The sequence below is a fragment of the Cheilinus undulatus genome, linkage group 3 (assembly GCF_018320785.1).
Source record: "Cheilinus undulatus linkage group 3, ASM1832078v1, whole genome shotgun sequence".
NCBI lineage: Eukaryota > Metazoa > Chordata > Actinopteri > Labriformes > Labridae > Cheilinus > Cheilinus undulatus.
Genome location: NC_054867.1, coordinates 28,253,542 through 28,276,345, shown reverse-complemented (window position 1 = coordinate 28,276,345; position 22,804 = coordinate 28,253,542). Strand labels below are relative to the sequence as shown.

General features: G+C 37.9%; 3 protein-coding genes across 4 annotated transcripts; 2 read left to right on the top strand and 1 right to left on the bottom strand.

Moving 5' to 3' along the window:
- Positions 1–448: 448 nt before the first annotated feature.
- Positions 449–5,048, top strand: fkbp11 (FKBP prolyl isomerase 11). The gene is made up of 6 exons (XM_041783312.1): positions 449–820; positions 939–1,001; positions 3,394–3,481; positions 3,602–3,635; positions 3,770–3,840; positions 4,799–5,048. The coding sequence occupies exons 1-6, from the start codon at positions 722–724 to the stop codon at positions 5,005–5,007; spliced, it is 564 nt and encodes a 187-aa protein (XP_041639246.1). The 5' UTR covers positions 449–721; the 3' UTR covers positions 5,008–5,048.
- Positions 5,049–7,991: 2,943 nt separating this feature from the next.
- On the top strand, positions 7,992–9,760 carry LOC121507064 (40S ribosomal protein S26). Its single transcript, XM_041783207.1, has 4 exons — positions 7,992–8,094; positions 9,047–9,224; positions 9,311–9,441; positions 9,666–9,760. The coding sequence occupies exons 1-4, from the start codon at positions 8,017–8,019 to the stop codon at positions 9,699–9,701; spliced, it is 423 nt and encodes a 140-aa protein (XP_041639141.1). The 5' UTR covers positions 7,992–8,016; the 3' UTR covers positions 9,702–9,760.
- A 597-nt stretch (positions 9,761–10,357) lies between these two features.
- LOC121507206 (zinc finger protein Eos-like) lies at positions 10,358–20,694 on the bottom strand. 2 transcript variants are annotated; one of them, XM_041783418.1, is made up of 8 exons: positions 20,610–20,694; positions 18,810–18,850; positions 18,608–18,712; positions 17,730–17,984; positions 17,268–17,435; positions 17,034–17,183; positions 16,651–16,782; positions 10,358–14,522 (listed from the first exon to the last, which is right to left on the bottom strand). In XM_041783418.1, the coding sequence occupies exons 2-8, from the start codon at positions 18,847–18,849 to the stop codon at positions 13,651–13,653; spliced, it is 1,722 nt and encodes a 573-aa protein (XP_041639352.1). In that variant the 5' UTR covers position 18,850; positions 20,610–20,694; the 3' UTR covers positions 10,358–13,650. The 2 variants fall into 2 exon arrangements, with proteins under 2 accessions (XP_041639352.1, XP_041639353.1); XM_041783419.1 differs by lacking the exon at positions 16,651–16,782.
- Between the last annotated feature and the right edge of the window lie 2,110 nt (positions 20,695–22,804).

Below are 22,804 nucleotides of genomic sequence, written 5' to 3'. Positions count from 1 at the left end.
ACATATTGATGTAAATCTGCTTTGGGCTTCTGCAAATCATCTTGACTGATTTTCTTTTTTTTTCCAGGCACATAAAGGCAACCTACTGAAAACAGTTCTGTGGCCCACTACTGGGTCACAGCCCACCAGTTGAGAACCACTGCTTTAAAATAAATCAATACACTATTTTCACAAAAACACAATTAAGTCCACAAATCTTGACATGTACGTGGAAACGCTGGTATCAGCTCCTGTACACATGTACGTGGAAACGCTGGTATCAGCTCCTGTACATTAACGCAGCTCTGTGCACTCAGGACCAGACTGGTGATGGACTACTGGGGGTATTTGTATCGACGACGACGACGTGGCGTGAGCCGTCGGCTCAGCTGTATGTAGGATTTCCAGCACAGAGCGCTGGACAAAAGCTGCTCAGCATCGCCCCCTGGCGTCTCCTCTCAACTCCGCTTCCGCGTCTCCCCCGCGGGGCAGAAACCTGATGGGATGCAGGGGAAATGTTTGAGGCGGGATCTTCAGAGGGACCCAGGTGTTGGGGCAACGTCCACGAGCCTCTAGTCCTTATCACTTAAGTATTATAACACATCAGCATTACGCGGGGGCAGAGCCATTTTGGACACTGTAGTCGACGTCTCCCTCCTCTCTGCCTCTGTCGGCTGCAGCCGTGTGCAGAAGAAGCCCACACGGAAGTTGGTGGATTGCAGCTCTTTTCTAGAACTTCACAATGAAGACCAGCGGTGTTCTGCTCCTACTCGCGGTTCTCACCTACGGGCTCGTGCGGGGAGAAGAAAATGCACCCGAAGAGCTGCAGGTGGAGACCCTGGTGAGTGAGACACATGTATTCACACATCCACACTGCAGTAAGACAGCAGCTGTAACACAGTAACACAAACCAACGGAATGAATGCTTCACTGCTAACTGTGAACTCTTTTGATCTAAGGTGAGACCTGAAACTTGCTCGGTACTTTCTAAAATGGGAGACACGCTGAAAATCCACTACACGGTAAGCCAGAGACTCATTTCTTCTCTGCCTGCTCTATTTTATGTGTATTGTAGTTTCATTTGTCCAGCTGATGACGAATACAGTTGTTGTCTATGTGGCACAGTCTCCATGTGGACACCGCTGTGCATTCACACTGTGAGGCTGAATTTGAATCTCCCAGGTGACAGGAAGGACTCTGGGTGATCTCTGGGCAGACTGGGGTTTAGAGAGCGCCGTTGTGATTTCACTTGTCTCTTGAGAGTGACAAGATCTCTTCAGATTTTTTACTATGGAGTGATGGGGCGGTGCAACACGTCAGCAATAACAGCTCCGTCTGTCAGTGGGGCAGAGCTGCAACCACTTCAACCAAGCTGAGTAATGCATTGGAGTTTCTTACCAACACTTGTTCATCTCGTGCAGTTTTTATTGTCACGATATGAATTTTGATGGATGAAACATCACATTGCTCATTCTGAAACAATGAAATCACTGCCAAGCATTATCACAATTTTTTCCAAAAATGACATAGGCCTATCACTGAGAAGCACAGATGGTGGTTTGAATACATTAAATGCTTTTCTTAAGGTATTTCAGTAATCCCAAACAACTCCTAAACCAGTTGGATTAAAACAAAGTCTGTCCTTTGCACAATAAGAAAACATTTCGTAAACTTATTTCTTTAGGTTGACTTCATTTTAGCCTAATCCAACGTCATTGCAGCAAACAGGGGTGTTGACGGGATTTTTGGGCCCCTCCACCACAGTTCAGTCAACCCTACAATATTACTGTGACCACACATCAATTAATCATTAATAGCTTGAAATTCCAGTTATAAACATGTTTCATGAAATTTCTGTTTTGTAAGACACTGAAAAGAATAAATCTATCAAAGATCATAAGCAAACACCTTTACACTGGTTAGATTTAGGGTGGTCTAATAAATTTGTTAAGCACTATACAGTGCTTAACAAATTTATTAGACCACCACCCAAAGTAAGGTTTATGCCACGGCTGCTCTAAATTAACAGCATTGGTAATGACCAAAATCATTTTACATGTTTCTGCAATGGTTAATACACCAATATGTAGAAGCCCTTTAACCAAAATGATATTTTTAATGCTAAAATATAATTATTATTGTTACCCATGAATTGTCAAATTTACTAATTTACAAAAAAACTGAAAAAATAGTAAAGCACATTATTATTTCTTGATTAATATGTCAAATTATAGTTATTTCCTTGCATTCCTGAACAGAAAAATTAGTTTTAGTGGTTGATAGTTATGCTTAATTTCTAACTTCTCAGAGAAGCCCAGTGAGCTGGCTCAAATTTAGGTATATAAAGGTGAATTCAGTTTGAAATTCCTCATTCCTGTTCTAAATGGTAAGACGTGGAGAGCTGACTGAAAACAAATGAGTCCGCATTAAAGCACTTCATGATGCTGGATGGTCTCTGAGACAAATATGACAGAGGTCTAATAAATTTGTTAAGCACTGTAAATATATATATATATATATATATATATATATATATATATATATATATATATATATTTATTTATTTATATATGTGTATGTGTGTGTGTGTGGGGGGGTGTTTGTGCTGTCATATCAAGTGATCAGATTTAGGCCCTAGTGGTTAAAAAGTCCTTAACTTATTTTGAATTTAGCTGAAACATTTTGCAAACTTTATATGCAGATCCTTTAGTGTTGGTTTGTTTATGACACTTTGTATTATTACCACGGTATCTAAAGTAGTCTTCCACATCACATTTTTTACCCTCATATATGTTGCACAGAACTAAGATAAAATGGATTGAAAGTTCAAAACAACTGAAATTATGACCAAAGACTCAAATGGCCTGTAGGTGTTTACTGCATATGTCTGGAATAACTGAATGTTTTTGTCATATAACACACACAGTGTCACTTTCTAGCTTAAAACGTATTGAGCGTTTTCCCACCATGAATGGTGGAATTTCTCTGTGGGATTGTTACATATTTTATAGCTGGTGGATCTCACCTGTACATAATAAGAGAAAGGAAAGGAATAAGAGACAACTTCTTACTTTACCTAAAAAAAAAAACAGTTATAAACTATATCTGGCATGACGGTGCTTTATGACCTTCGAAGCAAGACAGTTTGATATCTTGTGCATTTGTTTGATTTTAATTTCCCTTTGTGATAAACTAAAATGTATGATGTTAAAGTAATTTAAAACATAAAAGTAATTCATTTATGCCATTAATCAATACCTTGTCCTTGCTTTGTCTAACATCATAAAAATCCCTTACGGATTTTGTGATATTTAGTGTTTACAAATGCATAAAAGTCTCAGACAGGAAAAAATGTGGCTGTAATTTTTTGTACATCACTCTGTCATACGTCACATTGTATATTTCTTCATTTAGGGTAAACTAATGGACGGTAAGGTGATTGACTCGTCGCTTTCCATGGAGCCCCTTGTTGTTGAGCTGGGGAAAAGGACAGTGATTGCAGGTAAATTAACAGCAAAGGTCTTTGTGGAGCAAACTCACTACAACACTTAGATGTTCCAGCATGACAGAGATAACTGCAGCCTACTTTGCTAATCAACTCTCTGTATGATCTTCTCATCAGGTCTAGAACAAAGCTTAGTCGGAGTTTGTGAAGGGTGAGTAAGAAAATGAAAGTGCTCAGCACTGAACTGAATTCTCATGCAGTCATGAATTAATGAATAAATGTTGTATTGCAATTGATTGTGGGGAAAGCCTACTCACTGACTGTATTTGTTTCTCTTTCAATCAGGCAAAAACTAAAAGCCACTATCCCATCTCATCTTGCCTATGGGAAAAAAGGTTACCCTCCTACGATTCCAGGTACTGAAATCATGCAGAAAGCTGAGAGAGAGAGAACTGAAATAAAAGAATCTTGTTTATTTGTAAATTGACTTCAAACTTTGAAAAAACTTGAAACAGTTAAAAAAAAATCCAGATAAAATCTATTGTGCACCCAGTATCATGATTTTGGTTGGAATGTATTGTTACATCCCTTTTGACCAATCAAGTTTGAACACTTAATAGATGAAATAGTCAAACTGTAAAAATCAGGGAAGAGAAAATTTCCCTCTCTGACATCTGACATCAGAGCTCTGGGTGTCTGCTGCCTGCATCAAAAGACACAGAAATAATTTCATTCAGCCTAGAGGCTAAACCTCCATAATCTGTTAGGCTTTGACATCAGCTCTTTGCAGCGTAATTTGACAGGGAAAGTAAAATTTATTAGTACAATCACCGTGAGTATTTGTTACAAAGCCTTGAAGGACCAGTCACAAAATGTTGCTTGATTTTTACAAAGTGGGTCAGTAATTTTCTAAAAAAACAAAGAAACACTTGATTTAATGGGAGTGTATACATTTTTGAGGACTGTTTAGGAGGTCTAGCTCAATACATGCCAGTTAAGATTTAATGAAGCAGTATAGTTTAGCAAGGATGACTCAAAAGGGCAGGCATTTATGTTAAAGAACATTCATGCATGTTACCAAGTGCAACAGCTTGTATAATTGTTTTTCAATAATAAAATAAGACCAAAAAAAATACTTGTGTTTATAATAATAACTCTTCATCTTGTATATGGATCTTAAATTGTCTTTTGAAAATGCAGGTGTCAAAACACAGAGGGGCATCAAAATAAGACCATATTAGAGAAATACAGGATTTAGTTTCTGCTTTGTGCAATATTTTCCCTCTCCTGAAAAATAATGTCAGTTATGAACAATCACATGGTAACATGAAGGACATATGTTGTGACAAAATGCTGATTATGAAAATTTCCTAGGTGATGCTGCGCTCGAGTTCGAGGTGGAGGTGGTTTCTGTGATTCAGCAGACGCCATGGCAGAAAATGGTCAACGATGTGTTTCCCCTCATGTGCTTGGCTTTGGTGCCCACTCTGCTTGGCCTGGTGGGACTTTACCTCTATAAAAAGGCCAATGCAGAGAAACCCAGCAAAAAGAAGGCAAAAGATAAGAAGATCAAGAAAAAATAAGGACAAATAACAGAACTATTTAAATAAATTTTTTAATTGTATGTTGTGTTCTTCATGTTTATGATGCGTTGATTTATGACATTAATATGTGTTTGGACACCTTGTGGGATTTTAATGTAAGATACTCAGCAATCTGCAATCAAAAGCAACTGACCTACAATCACAGGGGTCCAACTAAATCTGCCTTGCACTTTCAGGGAAGACCTGTAGCAGACGCTGAAGGTCTGTGTGCCTAAATGAGCTTTAAAGCTTACTGCTTGTAGATTCCTCTTCACTGTTACATCTGTTAGTGTCTTAAAATCTCCAGCAGTGCTCTATCCTTTTGTATTTCAATCTCCTTACAGTGCCTATAGAAAGTATCCCCCCTCCTTTGATGTTATACTCTTATATTGATTTTATAAATGAATCGTGGTCAATATTATTTGGCTTAAAAAAAGAAAGAAAGAAATACAAAAACACTCTTAAATGTCATTGTCTTGCTAGAAAATGAATCTTTACCAAAGCCTTAGTTCTTTTGCAGACTGAAAAAGATTGTCCTTTAGGATTATCCTATATTTTGCTGCATTCATTGTACCCTCTACCTTTACAAGCCTTTCAGGGCTTGTAGCACCGCATTATGTAATATTGCTGCATTATGTAATAATGTAATACATTTTCCATCCATCATGTAATAACGCCGCATTTTCTAAGCCACTAAGCGGTAAGAGTTAGGGCAAGGTAGTAGGGTAGGTGTTTAGTCTAGAACCCTGAAGGGGGGTTAGTTTTAGGCATAAGCCACTAAGCGGTTAGAGCTAGGCAAGGTAGTTGGGAAGGGCATACCTTGGAGCCCACACTAAGTCCTTTGGTTAGGGTTATTATATAATACGGTGTTATTACATAATGTGGCTTTACAGGGCTTGCTGGTGAGAAGCACCCCCACAGCATGATGCTGACACCACCATGCTTCATAGTGGGGATGGTGTGTTTGTGTTTTGTCCAGTGTTTGGTATCTTCCAAACATAGCGTCTTGTCTGATGGCCAAAAAGCACCACTGGGGTCTCATCAGACCACAGAACTTTCTTCCACTTGACGATGTAGTCCTCCACAGGACTGGCCAACTCCTTTCAAGTTTTCTTTCACTGTGGCTTTCTCATTGCCTACTCCCATAAAGTTTTGACTGGTAAAGAACCCTGGAAGGAGTTGTATGCAGAGTCTCTCCCATGTCATCTGCTGAGGCTTGTAACTCCTTCAGAGAAGTCATAGAGTTGAACTTACTTAGTAGAAATGTGTTTTCACTTTGACATTAAAGAGTTTTTTGTATTTTTTGAAAAAAAAAAAAAAAAAAAAAAAAGCCAAATTACATTGACCATTATTTCATTTATAAAATCAATGAAAGGGTAAAACATCCAAGGGGGTGAAAACTTTTTATAAGTGCTGTAGCTTCACTAAAGGGAGATGACACAAAAAGAAATCAGGCTAATTGTACTCCAGTCTACTGGACCTGATGGTACTGGTGTTGGGAACTGGACCAACCATAGATCAGCATTGCATTTCATGGCTGACTTAGAGACAAGATGTTTTTTTCAGTTTTAGAAATGTGTGTTAAAAGTGAACCAGGCTTTTACTGTTTTCAAAAATCTAGGCAAGGTAAGTAAAGTAGGTGGTGTAGAGTCAAGCAATGTAAAATCAGACTTGGTGGTTCCTAGCTGTAATTTATGGTACTCATAAGTTAGTTGTAAATTATCATAAACACTTTTCAGATCCCCCTCCATTCACATAAATAAAAAAATGCTGTTTTCCTGAGATGATGACATCACAATCTCAGAATTAAGAGAACATTTTTGATACATGTTTGCCTTTTTGACTGAGTGATATCTCAAGATACTGACGCCATTAACTCAAAAACAGAGCTCTACACAACACAACAAAAAAATTCTAAGTGCAACAAAATACACTTCTGTAGCTAAAAAATAAAGATACATTCATTTGTATAACACTTTTAAAAACAATGGTTTACAAAGTATTTTGACATTAAGCAAGGAATGACTGAAAGCAAAGTACACAATAAGAAAGACAAAACCCCAACATCAAAAGAGCCCATGAGAAATTCAGCCATTATTAACCCAAATATCCCAGGAGACACATTATAAGAACCCAAGAACATATCGTGTGAAGCTAAGAAACACATCATAAAAACCCAGAATCATAAAAAGAGAGACCAAGTACCAGAGATGTAAACCAGGGATAGACAATTTTGAGTACTGGGAAGGCCACGCCAGTTTTATTCTCATTGCCAGAGGGCCAAATTGTTACGAACTTTCTAATTCAATATTAAGTGTTTTTTGTGAATGGGTATCTTTTACTAACATGTCTTGATTTTTATTAAAGCGCGTTTGATAATGCATACAAAGTATTTTTAAAGTGACAATGAAAGTCAATTATATCTTCTTGCCAACATACAACAGTAAAAAAAGATAAGTCTAGAAATTTTTCTATTATTCTATGTTTTGATGACGGATTTGATCATGTTTTCCCCAGTTCTACAATTTCTAGATATCTAAAATTAACTTAAGGGTCACCATGAGTGAACGCGGGTGAGCATGTGGCCCACCACAGAAGACATATGACCACTGATATAAAATATTTAAAAGAGACAGAGTGGAATCGAATAAAAACAATCAGAGGGTTAATACAATAAAAGGGGTAATGAATGTGATATAGTAGTGGTTTGTTGATTAATCTAAATCGCTTCTTTTAATTTTGTTCTCTAACGATATTCATGGGTACGCTTGTTTCATACTAAGGCTTTGCTCGATTGCTGTGGTTGCAACTGTTTTTGGGAACTCTGGAAACTCGAGAGAGGCTTGTCAATAAATCTAGCGCACTGATATCCCTCCGCAAATAAAACGTGACTAAACGTGTTTTTTAAGTTTTTGTTGCTATTTCTTTCATATCTTGGCCACAAGACACACATTTCGGGAGAGTTTTTAAATAATGAACACGCAAGACTGTTCTCTTAATGAAAAATAGATGGAGGGCGGAGCGGATGGCACTACTTCTCGCGGTACTACCTCTTCCGGTCCTCTTTCCAGCTTCTCGTGCAACATGGTGAGTGTGTTTCAGCGGCGGACGTCTTGAGAAACTTGATGTAATTTGCATTTAGGACGCAATAATACCCACATTTCTATCTTATTGTATGTTACAATCACATTACTAAGACTTGAAGCGGTCAGCAATCCTCAATTGTTCGTTTATATAATGAAAATGATTTCTGGGCCTAATGCTAACAGTTAGCAGGCTAACCGTTTTCTGCATGTGTCCCTGTAAACTAGCAGAAGGTAGCGCTAGCGTTACCGACAATGTGCGGAGAAAGAGTGATGAAGAAGGAAAATTTTGATTAGATACAGCCGAGTTCCTCTTGATGATTTATACGACCGTACCAGTTTATACTGTAAACTATGCCATTGAAATTTATGTTGGTTGACAGCCGATAGCAGACGAAACAATCACATTCACACAAAGATCAAGTAAACGCGAACAAAATGCGGTAGATAACGCGTTGCCAACCTGTTAAAATTGAGAGATTATCAAGTAATAAGTCATTGATGTTGTGTATTTTTTTATTTGCATGAGGTAGTCTTTTTTTTTTTTTTTTTTTTTTTTTTTACAACTTTGAAATGATAGATCCTGCTCGTATGAAAAGGACAGTTTGCCAGTCCCTAAGCCATACGAAGCATTGGTTCCCTTTGAAATTAAGGATATTGATGAATAATATCTAAGTTTTTGGTTAAACAAAATTGTTTGCCTGCAGAAAAAACGTTTTCAAAGTATCCAGCTCTCTGATCATTTTTAACAACTAGCTGAACTAACTTTTGACTCATCTTCAAAAGAAAACTTGCTTTAATCTGTAAAAACTGAAATGTCCATTTTATTTTGTGGTTCTTTTCTCCATCCCTTTTTTACTGGGCATAAGTAGCTTTTGAAAAGACGCTGTTTTTCACACATGTAAACAACTACTTGCAAATAACATTATTGTAATTGCTCTTTTTTTCAATTTCAGACCAAGAAGAGGAGGAATAACGGTCGTGCTAAGAAGGGCCGTGGGCATGTGCAGCCCATCCGCTGCACCAACTGTGCCCGTTGTGTCCCCAAGGACAAGGCCATCAAGAAGTTTGTCATCAGGAACATAGTGGAGGCTGCGGCTGTGAGGGACATCACAGAGGCTAGTGTCTTTGACCGTAAGTATCTGATTTTGTCTTGTTAATGTCTTTCTTTTAGTCTGCGTCACTTTTCTTCAGCGTTCTCCACTGTGTTCCCGCTGTAGCTTATGTTCTGCCCAAGCTTTACGTGAAGCTGCACTACTGTGTCAGCTGTGCCATCCACAGCAAGGTGGTGAGGAACCGCTCCTGTGAGGCCAGGAAAGACCGTACCCCACCACCCAGATTCAGGCCCGCTGTGAGTACTTTAAATTGCTCTGTGTTGCTTACTATTGAGTAATATTGCTTCTGTGATTAAAATTTTCTTGAAATTTAATGAAGTAGGAACAACATTTTTATGAGTTAGAATGAAGCAAACCATCTTTACAACAGTTAATTGTTTGGAAAACCTGTGCATGACAAGTCACTTGGACATCTGAGTTGTCTTCCTCTGATATTAATCTAAATGTTTTGTTTTTACAGGCTGGTGCACCAAGAACTCCTGCAAAACCCATGTAAAGCAGAATTTAAAGATGCTGTACTCCTGAAGAATAAATTTGAAAAATCTTTACAAAAACCTTCAAGATCTGATGCCTGATTTTTTTTCTAATTAATGGGCTTGTATTTTTACCTGATGAAAAGCTTGTGTAGAATTTTATTTGGAGTAGCTTGACATACAAAACATAAGAGTAGATCAGTGGCTCCCAAAATGGGCCCTGACAAGACCACATGAAGGTAATGTTAGCCCTTTTACTCTACTTGAAAAGGATAGCCAACTTTGTGAGAGGACTTCTGGTAAAGTGTTGGTCTAACAATTGATTTACACCAGATATAACTACTAAAACAAAGAGAATCAAATATGGTCCCCCTTAGGTTCACCTATAAAAAGGTGGGTGATGAGGAGAAGAGTCAAAACTTTTGTCATAACATACCTGTGTGTGATGGGTTGTCGTGTGGGGGCTGAAAAAGATTTTTCTGCCAATCGGGGCCCAGCAGAGTGGATCAAGATTAATTCTGCTAATCAGTAATACTATTTTGTACATTAAAAGGGCAGTGCAGATATTAAATGCTGTAGCAGAGCACTGTAAGTAAGTGGGGAGATGTTCAGGGGAAAACAACAATGAAACTAAGATTATCACAAAACTTATAGATGAGGTTGTTTTTGAGTTGGAGTAGACAGTTTATTTGGTTGTCTTTACAACAGAAACGTGGTTGAGGAGCGAACAGCAGTGGTATTAACATGCAGCAGGTTTAGAAACACTTCACTGTCTATTGCACATTTCAAACAAAAAAATCCCAACATTTGAACAGGAAAGGGCCGATTTTCTTCAAGATGGACTTGGATGCAGTACTCTACAACACTGCAGCAGTCTTGCCAACTTCACATTGAGACCAACATCTACGGGTTCCACCCAGTTGAAGTTTTGTACATTTTATCAAAATATCTTTATCAAGATGCATCTTTGGCTCCTAGCGACGTAGAATTCTGCCTAACTTAAGTCTTTTTAGTTATGATTGGTCAAGAAGTTTTAAAATTATAAAACAATTATGTCCGTCTACCAGGGGGTTTAGTTAACATTTATGGCTGTTGCTGTACAAAAGTTTCAAACATGGACAAAAGAAAGACCTTTTTAGTAATGCAAGCCTTGAAGAAGTGGCAAACCAATCTCGAACACACAAATCAATTAGATTACAAAATAAATGCAGATAACATCACTGGCCAAAGGCACACAAGTCATGTCAATGACAGAAATCTCACTAAAAGTAGAAGAATTGCACCTTGGTCTTTATGAAGGTTCCAATTACCTTAAAAAAGAATATACACAGGGACGTAATGTGACGTACACTTGCTTGCAAACTGCATTTTCTTCTCCATCAAAACCCATGACAACTTTGGTGGTAAATCTTTACATTAAAGTCAATTTCACTGTGCTCTTGATAAGGTTTTAACCCACTACAACAGTTTATTCTCTCTATTTGAATGTTAAGGCAGGATAGATTCATTATGAAAGTTAAGTATTACTTTGGAAGAGAACATTTAAATCTTGACTGTTCTCCTGTGTTATGAGAACTGGTTATGTACTGTTTAATCTCATACAGCGATGTTAAAAGAAATCCACCTACTTTACAAATGCAACAAAAAAATGTAGGTCCTTGTAGAAACTAGTAACCATAAAAATAAAAGTACATGGAGGTTTAGCATAACAGTATATATTAATAGGGAACCCTTAGGTGTCTACAGCAAAATCAGTGGAGCAACTATGAAAAAAGACAATTTTAACAAGGTTTTCCTGACAAGAACAGTGATAAAGAAACGGCAGCATTCTCCTCATTTATTATCTTTATAAATCCAAATAGATCAGCCCTATTCCCTCTCAATTTTGCCTCTTATAGGGAAATGTGCTTCCAAGAGAGAAATGGTGATTATTTGGCCTTGGCTGCATAGAATCGCAGCAAGGATCTAAAAAATAATTACAAAGGGAGCACCACTTCTACATGTAGTTCAGGCCAAACCAATGAAGCAAAAAACGATTTAACATATCGATTCAAATGCTGTTTCTGTTGTGGCTGCTTTACAAATGTGGCAATCATTATGAGAAATAAATGTTATATTTTACAAAATTAAAAACTGGCCCAAGTCAACAGACAAATATTGATGAATTTCAGTATTTTTTTGAGCCTTTCTTGGATGGTCTAAAATATTAAAGCTGTGGCTGTTTATAGTGGAGTTAATCTGCATGTTTTTAATTCATAAACACCCACCAGCTTTACTTTTTTTTTTTCTGGTCAAACTCTGTATGACTGATTTAGCAAGGTAGCTTGTAGGACTGTGCAAGTTTTATTTAGTCTGATATAAATGGGGAGTGAAATGTTAAATTTATAATGTTTTGAATATCAAAAGTCAAATTTGAGAGCTGATAGTGCTATTAACCAGCCCCCTTGCACCATATGACCAAAATGTATTATTGTGGGTTTTAAAAAAATTACAAACTAATGAAAGGGGAGTCTGTCAACTAAAGTATGTGCAAAGAAAATTCAAATTAATATATTTTTTAAAAAATTGAACCCTTTTAAGTGGCAGTAAACTGTCACTCCACACTGAACACACTTATGTCATAAAAGCTTGTGCTAAGTGCCATGCACAGTATGTCTGATAAATTAGCAGAAGTGGCTCTTTGCTAATTCATTAATTCATTCAGGGAAAAAATCCCACTTTTTATTCAAATAGGATCAAATAACAATTGTGCAAAGCTATATAAGCCAGGACCTTAAGTTTAGAGACTTTAAAGCAGTTTTGTGACTGAAGATCACTAAAACCATCCATGATGATCTGTCTTTAGATATGACTGTGGTAGTTTATGTCCTTCAACCTGGTGGGATCAGGGTGAAGAAAGGCACAATACAATGAGAGAGAACACCAAAAAAAATCCTTAAATATAGCATAAATAGATAAGCATTTGTTTCTACTTGATGTAGCTATGAATGGGAAAACGTTTAAGACTTGTAAAGATCATACCCTCTTGTCATCTGTAAAACTGGCAGTGAATCTCGTACCCCTTTTCTTATGAGAAAAAACTTTTTTTTTCTCCTCACACTTTGAGAGAAATGTGCAGGTCAAAGTATTCCATAAAATAGTTTAATATAATTAAAGTTTTCTGGCAGGTATCAGTGCAACCAAAGCAGTCATAGAAAAGAAAAAAAAACATTTCATACATGGAGCATTCACACAAAGGCCTTCATTTTCCACTTATTTAAATTCACCTCCAAAAAACACAGGGTGCCACATATTCTCCCCTTTCTCACACACACAAACACACTCAAATTTTTCCAACTCAACCCCATTAGAAACAAAAGTGCAGTTTAAAATTCATGGACGACCCCACAGACACATCCAGTCGACTTGGACCTGGTTTTTGAGTTTGGTCTGCATTTCATTTCACATCATGCTGAGCCTCTCAAAGCACTGTGGCCAGTATCATTTGTCAGAGAACTGTTTCACAAATTAAGTTCTTGAAGTGCAAATTCGTACTTTCTGTGATTCCAATATCAATGGACCTATGTAATTTGATGATGATTTAACAATTTGTTTCTGTTAAAGTGCATTAAAAGTGAAAGGTTTCAGTTTCTGGACAAAAGTCAGATTTGTGCATCAGGTTTGGATCCTGAGCAAGGCACATGGGTAGATGAAAAAGTGTTTCAGCTCTTCATCTACTATTCAATTTGATTAAAGTGCATTTTAAACGGGTTCATTTTTCAAAGTGCATTGAAAATAGTAGGGACTACTACAATAATTGAAGAAACATGAATAACTGCCATAAATGCAAACTGTGTCACAGCATGTTGGGAAGATTCCTATCATTTCCCTGTCATCAGTGCCTCTGTAAACTAGTGTGCAGACCAAACTCAGCCAGGTCCTCACCTCAGTGTAAAAACAGCTTGTTCTGAAGCACACTGTCCACTTTAATCATTAGTCGAGGATGTGCTCCCCACGGACAATGTGTGAAGAAAATTCATAGCGGTCCTGGCTGCGGTGGCCACAGATGTTACACTCAAAAGGCTGGCGAAACCCATGGCAGCCCATGTGGATGGTAAACATGACGTGGTCCAGGAAAAGCACGCGACAGTGCTCGCAACGGAAAGATCGCACAGCTCGACCTTCCCCGTCTACGACCCGAAAAGCCTCCCTAGAGGTAGAGGAAGGTGCTGTTGGTGAGCTGGGAGTTGGCGCATGGGCAGGAGTTGGGAGAGCTGAGTGGCTTCCATCCTCTCTTTTCACCTCCCTGTCTTTGGCGTGGCTGGGACTGTGCCTGTCCCGACTCCTATGGTGTGTGGTGGCAGGAGGCGCTGAGTGATAGTTGTTAGAGTGGAGGAGATGGTGGCTGTTGCTGTGTAGGGTGGGAGTCGCTGCAGTGCTGTTGCATGGCTCATCGGGCATGCTCTCTGTGTCAGTAGAGTCCTGGCAACCATTGCTGGGTGAGGGAGCGTGACTCTGTGCCGCTGGGAGATCTTCATGACCCTCTGCTGCTTCCCTCCCCACTACACCCCCAGCTCCCAGCCCGGCTCCTGTGCCTGTACAATCCAACCTGGGGCCTAGAGCTCCAGAGGGATGGACGGAGCTGTGGATTGACTTTAGTTCTGATAAACATGAAGAGTGAGTGGTGGTTAGGTGTACAGGCCTCAGTGTGTCTCCTCCATTACCTGCTACACCTGCGTATTCTCCTCCCAGACCAGTAAAGTGCGGAGCTTCCATGTCCCCTGTGTGCATCTCCCTGTCTTTATCCAAACCAGCACTGAGCTCATAAGGTGCATCTGCCAGGTTGAGGCGTATAAGCTTCTGTCCTGCATAAGGAAACACAATCTTATAACAATGCAGCACGAAGTCTTTTTAAACTGTCCCTTCATACAGGTTAAAAAGAATATACTGACAAACAGCTTTCCTAAGTAAGTGAACTGACTGTGATTCATTTAGATGAGTGTTTTAAAACAATTATTTCTTCTTTCAAATAAAAAAACTTTATTTCATTTCTAAAAGGGCAAAAGCTGTTATTTATTTAAATATATGATAAGACTTCCCCCAATAGCCAAGGCTTTTATTTACTTCCATTATATATAATAATCCAGCCTTTATTTGGAACAGGCATGAGACTGGCCTCTGATTATTTCCAGACAAATCTTCTTCCACAGCAAATATGGGAAAGACTAAAATTGTAAATCTACACCTGAAAGCATATTCAATTCAGTTACAAAAATTTGAATTAGAAATCCCTTGTTTGGGGGCGCAGGTGGCCTAGTGGTTTAAGGCTTGCCCCATCTCTATCAATAAAGGCATAAAAAAAGCCCAAAAATAAATATTTTCATCACTTGTGTGATCTTGCTTTTTGAGACAGTGTGCCAACCTGCTGCACAGCTGGTAAGTACACTAGCATTTTCTAGTTTGCCTTAGACAGATGTTGAAGGCTAGATTCCAGATCGCACTACCTCTGACAGAATACCCTATATATATCCAGTTAGAGCAAGCAGGCCAGGAAGCATCGCCTACAAGACATTGCATTCATTTACATGGCAGTGAACATTAATACAACCATACTGTCATCTCAGACAGGATTTCACTTATACTCTCCATCTCATTTTTTTCTTCGCTACAACACAGAACACACAGGACAGCCAGTCAATGATGCAAGTTGTCCTCTGTATATATGTTTTTCTTCTGAAGTCATGTTCAATCACGCAAGGTTACTGTAAGCTTCAGTGTTTGTGGAATCAACATTGTGATATCGTCAAAACAAATGGCAGGTGAGTGGTCTAACTGAATAGTCTAGAGTGTCTGTTCAGGGGATTACAATGATAGAAAATTAGTTAAAACTGTTTTTATGAAAGCAGCAGGGCTTTAAAGGTATGGTGTGTAATATTTCAGCATCTAGCAGAACAAACTTGAAACATAGTATTTAGAAATAGGTCTATCTTGATTAGCTTTTAATCACTTGAATATAGCAAAAAGCATCCTTTTCATTTTTGTTGAAGAGCCATTTGGGAGCCAAATAACCAGCTCTACTAAGCTAAGCCAATGATCTGGATGTCTAAAAAGAGAGATTTTCCATCACAACAAGCGAGGCTGAAGGTTGGTGAGACAGATACAAACTGAGGAAATATGCACAAGTTCAGAGTTAAATGTGCTAAAACAAAGCAAAACTGTACTGAACCAAGTCAGACTGCTATATGGAAAAAGACCGTACAGGAGCATTGTGTGACACCACTCATCCAGGCTTAAGACTGAGGTTTATTTAATTCCTGTCTGCTGTCATTTCTCTGTTCATTTTTCAAACTTTTTTTTTTTTTTTGCATGCTTGGCGTAATCGTAAACAGCTTAAAAATTGCCTTTGTGGTAGTGTTTTTCTATGTAGAAATCACTCCTTGCTCCCCAAGAGGTGTTCTCCGCTGATGCATTATGTCATCAACAAAGAACCTATATTTCCAATTCAACATGCAGTATCTTTAAACTACATTGAGCTTTTATTTGAGGTTTTATGGTAGATAAATATATCCAGTAGACAGGGCAACAAGAAAAGGAATAATATAAATCCAGGTGGTGGCATACATTATCAATTTTCAAAAAAATTAAAAAAATTTAAAAAAGACATATTTTTAGTGTTTTGTGTTAACTTAGGTTTGTGTTTAAAGGGATTATTATTGTCACTCAATCAGAGTTAAACTATATCACTTGACCTGAGCCTGTATCGACTGCTGTAGAAATTTAAACTCCACAGTGCTACCTTCATGCTACTGTTAACAATAACGGTCAAAACAAAGCACAGACAATCGTGATTCCCTCATCATTTGCCATTCAAAGTTGACTGAATACATCAAATTTCAAAAGCAATGATCACATCACTTGGAGGTTTTTAGTACTGTTGTATCTGGTATCAAATTCAGTTTCCTCAAGCTGTCCACACTGAGAACAAGTGCTCACCTACAAATTTTTGTGGTGTGGATCTCTTGCGTTTGGTGATACTGTTGGCAAGCCGATCAATAAATACCATCTTGTCTGAGGAGGGTTGCAGTGGAGAGTCGGGTATAAACTCTAGCTCTCTCATCTCCTCTCCTGCACAGAATGCAAACAAATTGCAGTGTTATTTTGGGCTATTTTCTTGTTATCTAGACAGCATTTATCTGCAACATTTAAGTTGGATGCTGGTTTTCATTAAAATTTAAACCAAAAATTGACAGAAAGGGAACTGAGTGGTGGTTGTCTGCCTTAGCTTGTTAGGCAGGATGCTAGAGTGTGATTAACAGTCCCATCTGTGAAAATGTACTTAAATTATGACATCTCAAACAAACACCATTAAACTGTACCTTGATTCTGTGCACTGGATGGCTGCTGTGAGTCCACACTCTGTAAGTAGCTGTGGCAGCGCTCACGGTGCTCCTCCAGGGTACTTTGCTGCTTATAACTGCGACCACAGTAACTGCACTTATATGGTTTCCCTACAGTTGGAGAGGACACTGGGCGAAATGAAAACAATGCATCATTACTACACTATCATAAAAACAAAAACGAATCATTTTCTAACCTGGCATCTATCATACCTGCATGTGTGCGAAGGTGTCCTGTAAGTGCATCTCTTCTTCGACAGGCATAGCTGCAGAACGGACATTTAAAGGGCTTCTCCCCTGAGTGCAGCTTGATGTGGCGAAGCAGGTTACCCTTTTGAGTGAAGGAGGCTCCACACTGATTACACTGGAATGGTCGCTCACCTGTAAATAAAATAAATCTATAAAACCAATTATTTTATCACTACATCTACAGTGCCAAACATACTGGGATTTATCTGTTTGATTTTTCCTTACTTGTTACTTACAAGTAGTTTAAGAGAATTTGAAGCAATTAACTTTTTTTCAGCACCAAGACTCTTCTCTTTGATGTCATCTAAATTAACTGCTGTTCAAGAAATATTGCACTATGTATCAAACCTTATTAATGCTTATTTTGAATTCTTTTGAACAACAATTTTTAATGCGAGACGACAGGCAAGAACTACACTAAGTTACCTGTATGGCTGCGTCTGTGCACCATGAGCACATTAGGCCCGATGCAGATCATTCCACAGATGTCACACATGAGCTTTCCATTTGGCAATCTTTGGGCTCCGGTGGGTACTGTCTCAGGGTTGATGGGTTCCCTGTAGCCTCCAGCAGGATCAGAACCTTGCTCAGGGCCTCCTTCCTCAACCCGCTCTCCTCTCTCATCTTCAGTACTGCGACCAACATCTTCATCACTGTACAGCTCCACTTTAATGGAGTTGGCTGCAGAGTCAAGCACAGAAAAAACCTTGAATGAGATTCAACAGAAATGTTGACAACTTTTAGAGAAAAGGACAACAGGATAGTCTTTACTCAAGTCAGTTAGAGAAGGGCTTCCAAACTGTATGGTTTGTCTGACTACACAGAGGTCTATGATATCTCTCAGAGGGGAATCAAGACAAGGATACCATAAAAATAAAGCACAATGATTACACATATATCATAATATGATTATAATGATAAAGCTAACAACGTAGCTGGTAGAATTGTGCTTTATACACTAGTAATTGTGCTTATTACACTACATTTTCTGGATTTTTTTTCTTTAATTCCCTAATATGCTGTCAAGTTGTTGTTGCAAATGATGCCTAATGCCAAATATAAAAATATTAATAATGTTTAGATGTCTTGATTAAGATCCCTTTATCATTAGCTCTTAAAGGTTTTGGATTAATTTATCGCTACAGCTGTCACAGTCAGCAGGCAGTAACAGATAATAAGATGCCACTGCACTTAAGGCAGCCACCACAAAATGGTGATGCCTACAAATCAGCCATCAGGTTCCTTTATATTAATGTGATATGATCCATGATTTATTTGGAAAAAATAATTAATTTCTGACTAACCACTGAGGGAGCGACTAGGAGAGGCTTCTTTGCTGTTTGGTGTGCTCACTGTTGGTCCTCCAAGAGCCCCAGAAAACTCTCTCTCCATTGAAGAGTCTCCACCAGCTTTTATAAGAGGGAAAGACAAGCATCTCTGTCATACTGATGTCTGGTATACCTCTGTTGGAAAGTATATCAGTAAGGAAATAACCCAGAATCTCACCTGATATGTAAGACTGGCCATTGCAGTCTTCAACGTCCATACTAGATAAATGAAATATGAAGTGATAATTACGACAGACGTTAGTAGAAACGGGTTTCCTACACACATTTAACAATAAAATTTAAGACTTTTTTTTTTTACACTTGAGCTGATAAAAATGAACATCATATTATGTGCAGTAAACTGTCTAATATGAAAGATGTGAGATTTATCTTTAAGTGGGCAGAGCTGAATGATCAGGTTTAATCCACTGTTCTCCTCCTTTATAAATAAAGGCATATTTATGACCAAAACATCTCTTTGATGCGCTTTAATGGCCTCCGTCACAGTGGATAGAATTAGAAAAAGGGATGGCAAAGTGGAGGACAGACGTGGGAAAGGAGACACAGGCCGGACTTCAACCTGGGTCACCTGCGTACACGGGACATGACCTAACTACTAGGCCATTGCTCCATAAACACCCAAATTTGATAATTTCTTGCACATTTAATGCCTCTTTTCTATCAATATATGGGATAGTGGTTTATATGACATATAAAACAAGAATATACTCCTAAAAGGAATGATTACATATCAAATACATTTAGGTACAAAACAAAGAAGGATAAACACATATCTAAGTCAACGTGCCCTCCAAAGTTTAAGGCCACTTACTAGTAAAAGTAAGACATTTATGGCCGTGATTTAAAAAGCCCAATTTAAGACTTGTCAAGACTTTAATGATTTGCAGGAGCCCTGGAAAAGACAGGTGGTGATCCAATTGGATGTCACATTTTGAAATGCAATTCATATCAGATACAACTGGAATTTGTTACATCTGGTTCCTTGGTAATTTTATGAGGCACTTAAAACAAACCAGCAAAAAAATACAAATAAATAAAAATGTAAAAAAAATAAATCCCAAAGGCAAGCGTATCTATAGATAGATTACTGTTAACTTGTCGATGAAGTCGATAAGAGTATGTAGTGATCTTGAGTTTATATACTCTGTCCTACAACAATATTTAACTGAATTATTAAATCATGGCACAAATAACGTCATGAACTGACGCAAAATTACAGCACCTACAACAAAAAGTAAACTACTTAGGGGGCTAAGTTAACGCTAACTCAACCTTAGCAGTAACAGAGGAGGTATCTACTCAGTAGTAATAAGGCAGACCCAAGACAACAACAATGAAGTAACTTCGTGCTCAGCTAATCTTAAGTAAGGCCCATGTGAGAAACATGAGACTGAAATCCACTTTGCAACGGAGATGTATAGTGTTAACTTTGATATCTTACTAACGTGAATTAAGATCACCTAAGTTTACGGATAGGCCTAGTAGCTAACATTAGCTTATAGCATGTGATGCAAATAACCGTTAGCCAAGCTAGCTAAACTCAAGACTACAACGTTAAAGCACTTTGTCGTCATCAACAGCTTACATTTAAACATATGGAAGAGTGACAGCTCAGTAATGAGGGCGACAGTGCAGGGCAGACAACGACACTGTGACATTACTTAGATGGATGATGCTAAATTGGACATTTAAGCACCTACGACGTTTTGTTAAGCGCTAGCATAACAAACCAAGGTTAGCCTCTGTCTTAGCTAGCTAATATCTCAGCAATGTTTCCTAAACGGTTGCTATGGCACCCACCGCCTCCCAGATGCTATTGCTAGCCAGCTAACGGCTAGCTTGCTAGCTCACGGTCCCCGACAGCTTGAAGCTGACTTTAACAACACGACACAGCTTAGGTAGAGAAAATACCATTGTACTTGTAAGGTTCCCCGCATAAAAGTTGCATCCCCCCTACCTGTCAGGGCCGTTTCAGGGAGTTTATTCGGTATTTTCATCTGCCTGTTTATAACGGCATCATCTCCCGGCAGCGTTTACCCTCAGTTCCAGACAATTTCCGGTTGGCTTCCAAATACAGCTGCCTTTCAACCTCCAGCAGTAAGCTGCCTTACATGAACCAGAAATTTGCATATAAAATCCAGCTAGCTCAACCAAACAACAAAAGTTAATGCATTTATCACTTGCAATCAAAAATGACGCCAACACAAGCAGACTAAGTCGTACACTTACTTGGTTTTATTAAGACACCTGCACCTTAATTTGGCATCTTTTGTTCCATAAATCACAGCATTTTATTCTATCATAATTCATATACAGTGATTAATAAATTTATTAGACCACCTGTCATAAAAACGAGAAAACATAAATATTTTAGAAATCTTTCAAAAACTTGTTTAAAACTAAAAATGTTATTGTTATTTATTTGGCAAATAACAAACTGAAACAACTAAATAGTCCTTTTTCACACATAATAACCAAAAAACTTAATATGTTGTATGGCCTCCTTTGGCCTTGATAACAGCTTGCACATGAGTGGTGTTCTAATAAATTTGTTAAGCACTGTATATAAACCCACATACTATCAGCCAATCCTCACTGTCTACAAAACCCTATATTAGTCCCATTTTCCATTATTTTTATAGTGCAATAATATGGCTCAGAAAGAATGTTTGAGAATCATTAGTTTTATTCACCGGAAGCTTATTTAAACTCACTGGGCGAGTTTTTAAGCACTCTTCATGAAATATAATTTGGATACAAGAAAGAAAAGAACTTATAATGACATTTTGACACGCCTTTTTTATTTTAAGAACAACCAATTTGATAAATAACTTAAAAATGACTCAACAAAAGTAGATCAATACCACTATCTATTCATCTAGCATTTAAGTTGGTGACTATTTTAGCATAATAATTTGTAGAGAGGCTATGTAACAGTGTTAATTTTGTCAGCTATTTTTAATTTTAGTCTTAGTTTTAGTCTTTAATTAAATATATTTTAGTTTTAGTCACATTTTAGTCACTTCTTTTTGTTTTAGTCTAGGTTTAGTCAACAAAAACTCAAAACATTTTCGTCTAGTTTTAGTCCATAAAAAGTCCTCACATTTTAGTCTTTACTTTTAGTCCAAGCATATATTCTCTTGCCTAAATCTGGCACCTAGTCATGGTAGTGTGTTCTCTTTACCCTGCCAAACCTGGGGTCCCTGCTTTCTACAGCTGAGAGGCAGATTGGCCGCAGCTACATTGTATTTTAACAGATCTACATTTTAGTCTAGTTTTAGTCATCTTGATGAAAACTAAACTTAGTTTTTGTCAGTTTTAGTGATCACAGATCTATTTTTGTTAATCTAGTGTTTGTCACAGAAAAAAAGGCTGTCGACAAACATTTTCAGTCATAGTTTTAGTTGATGAAATTAACACTGCTATGTAACAATATTCATTCTTGTTATGACAGAGAAATTATTGGAGCACTTTTAATAGGTGGTCTGCAGCACATCTGCTGTATTTTAGTGGTGTCTTTAGTGCTGACAGGGGAAAAGTCTCAGTAAATTCCCAAAATCCCTTTAAAAAAAGACAAATTAAATGAATTAATTTTCTAAAAGTTAGTATTTTCAAAAACACTACTAAAGTGCCCTCAACTGGGATGCCTCTGTGATAAATACAAACGATAATTTATTTCCCTTATAGGTGCCCAACTAACATTATCAGTTGTTTTAATGTGATAAAGTGGCCTCTGGCCCAAAGGCACATCACAATTTTATGCACCCTGGTGCCCCTCAAAAAGCCAAAGTATGCCACTGAAAGGCCATATTCTTTATTTCACATAGACATGGCCTTGGTGGAGCATTCACTGCAAGTCACCAGAAACGAATGTTTGAGGTGTTTATGACAAGCATGACCACTAACTTGTTAAAGGGCCACATTGGTCTTTGCTGTAATTAATGAAGCATTGTCACTGTCCAGTTTGAAATGCACCATTTGGCTTAAAAAGAGATATAACAAATGAATTAAACATTTTTATTTCACAAACATTTCTTTCATAAAAATTCAGTGCAATGAAACGAGAACAAGAACTTTCACAGTCTTACTATAATAATACTGAGCATTTGGCACTCAATTATAAACACTGTTTGTGTGTCCGTCTTTACAGCT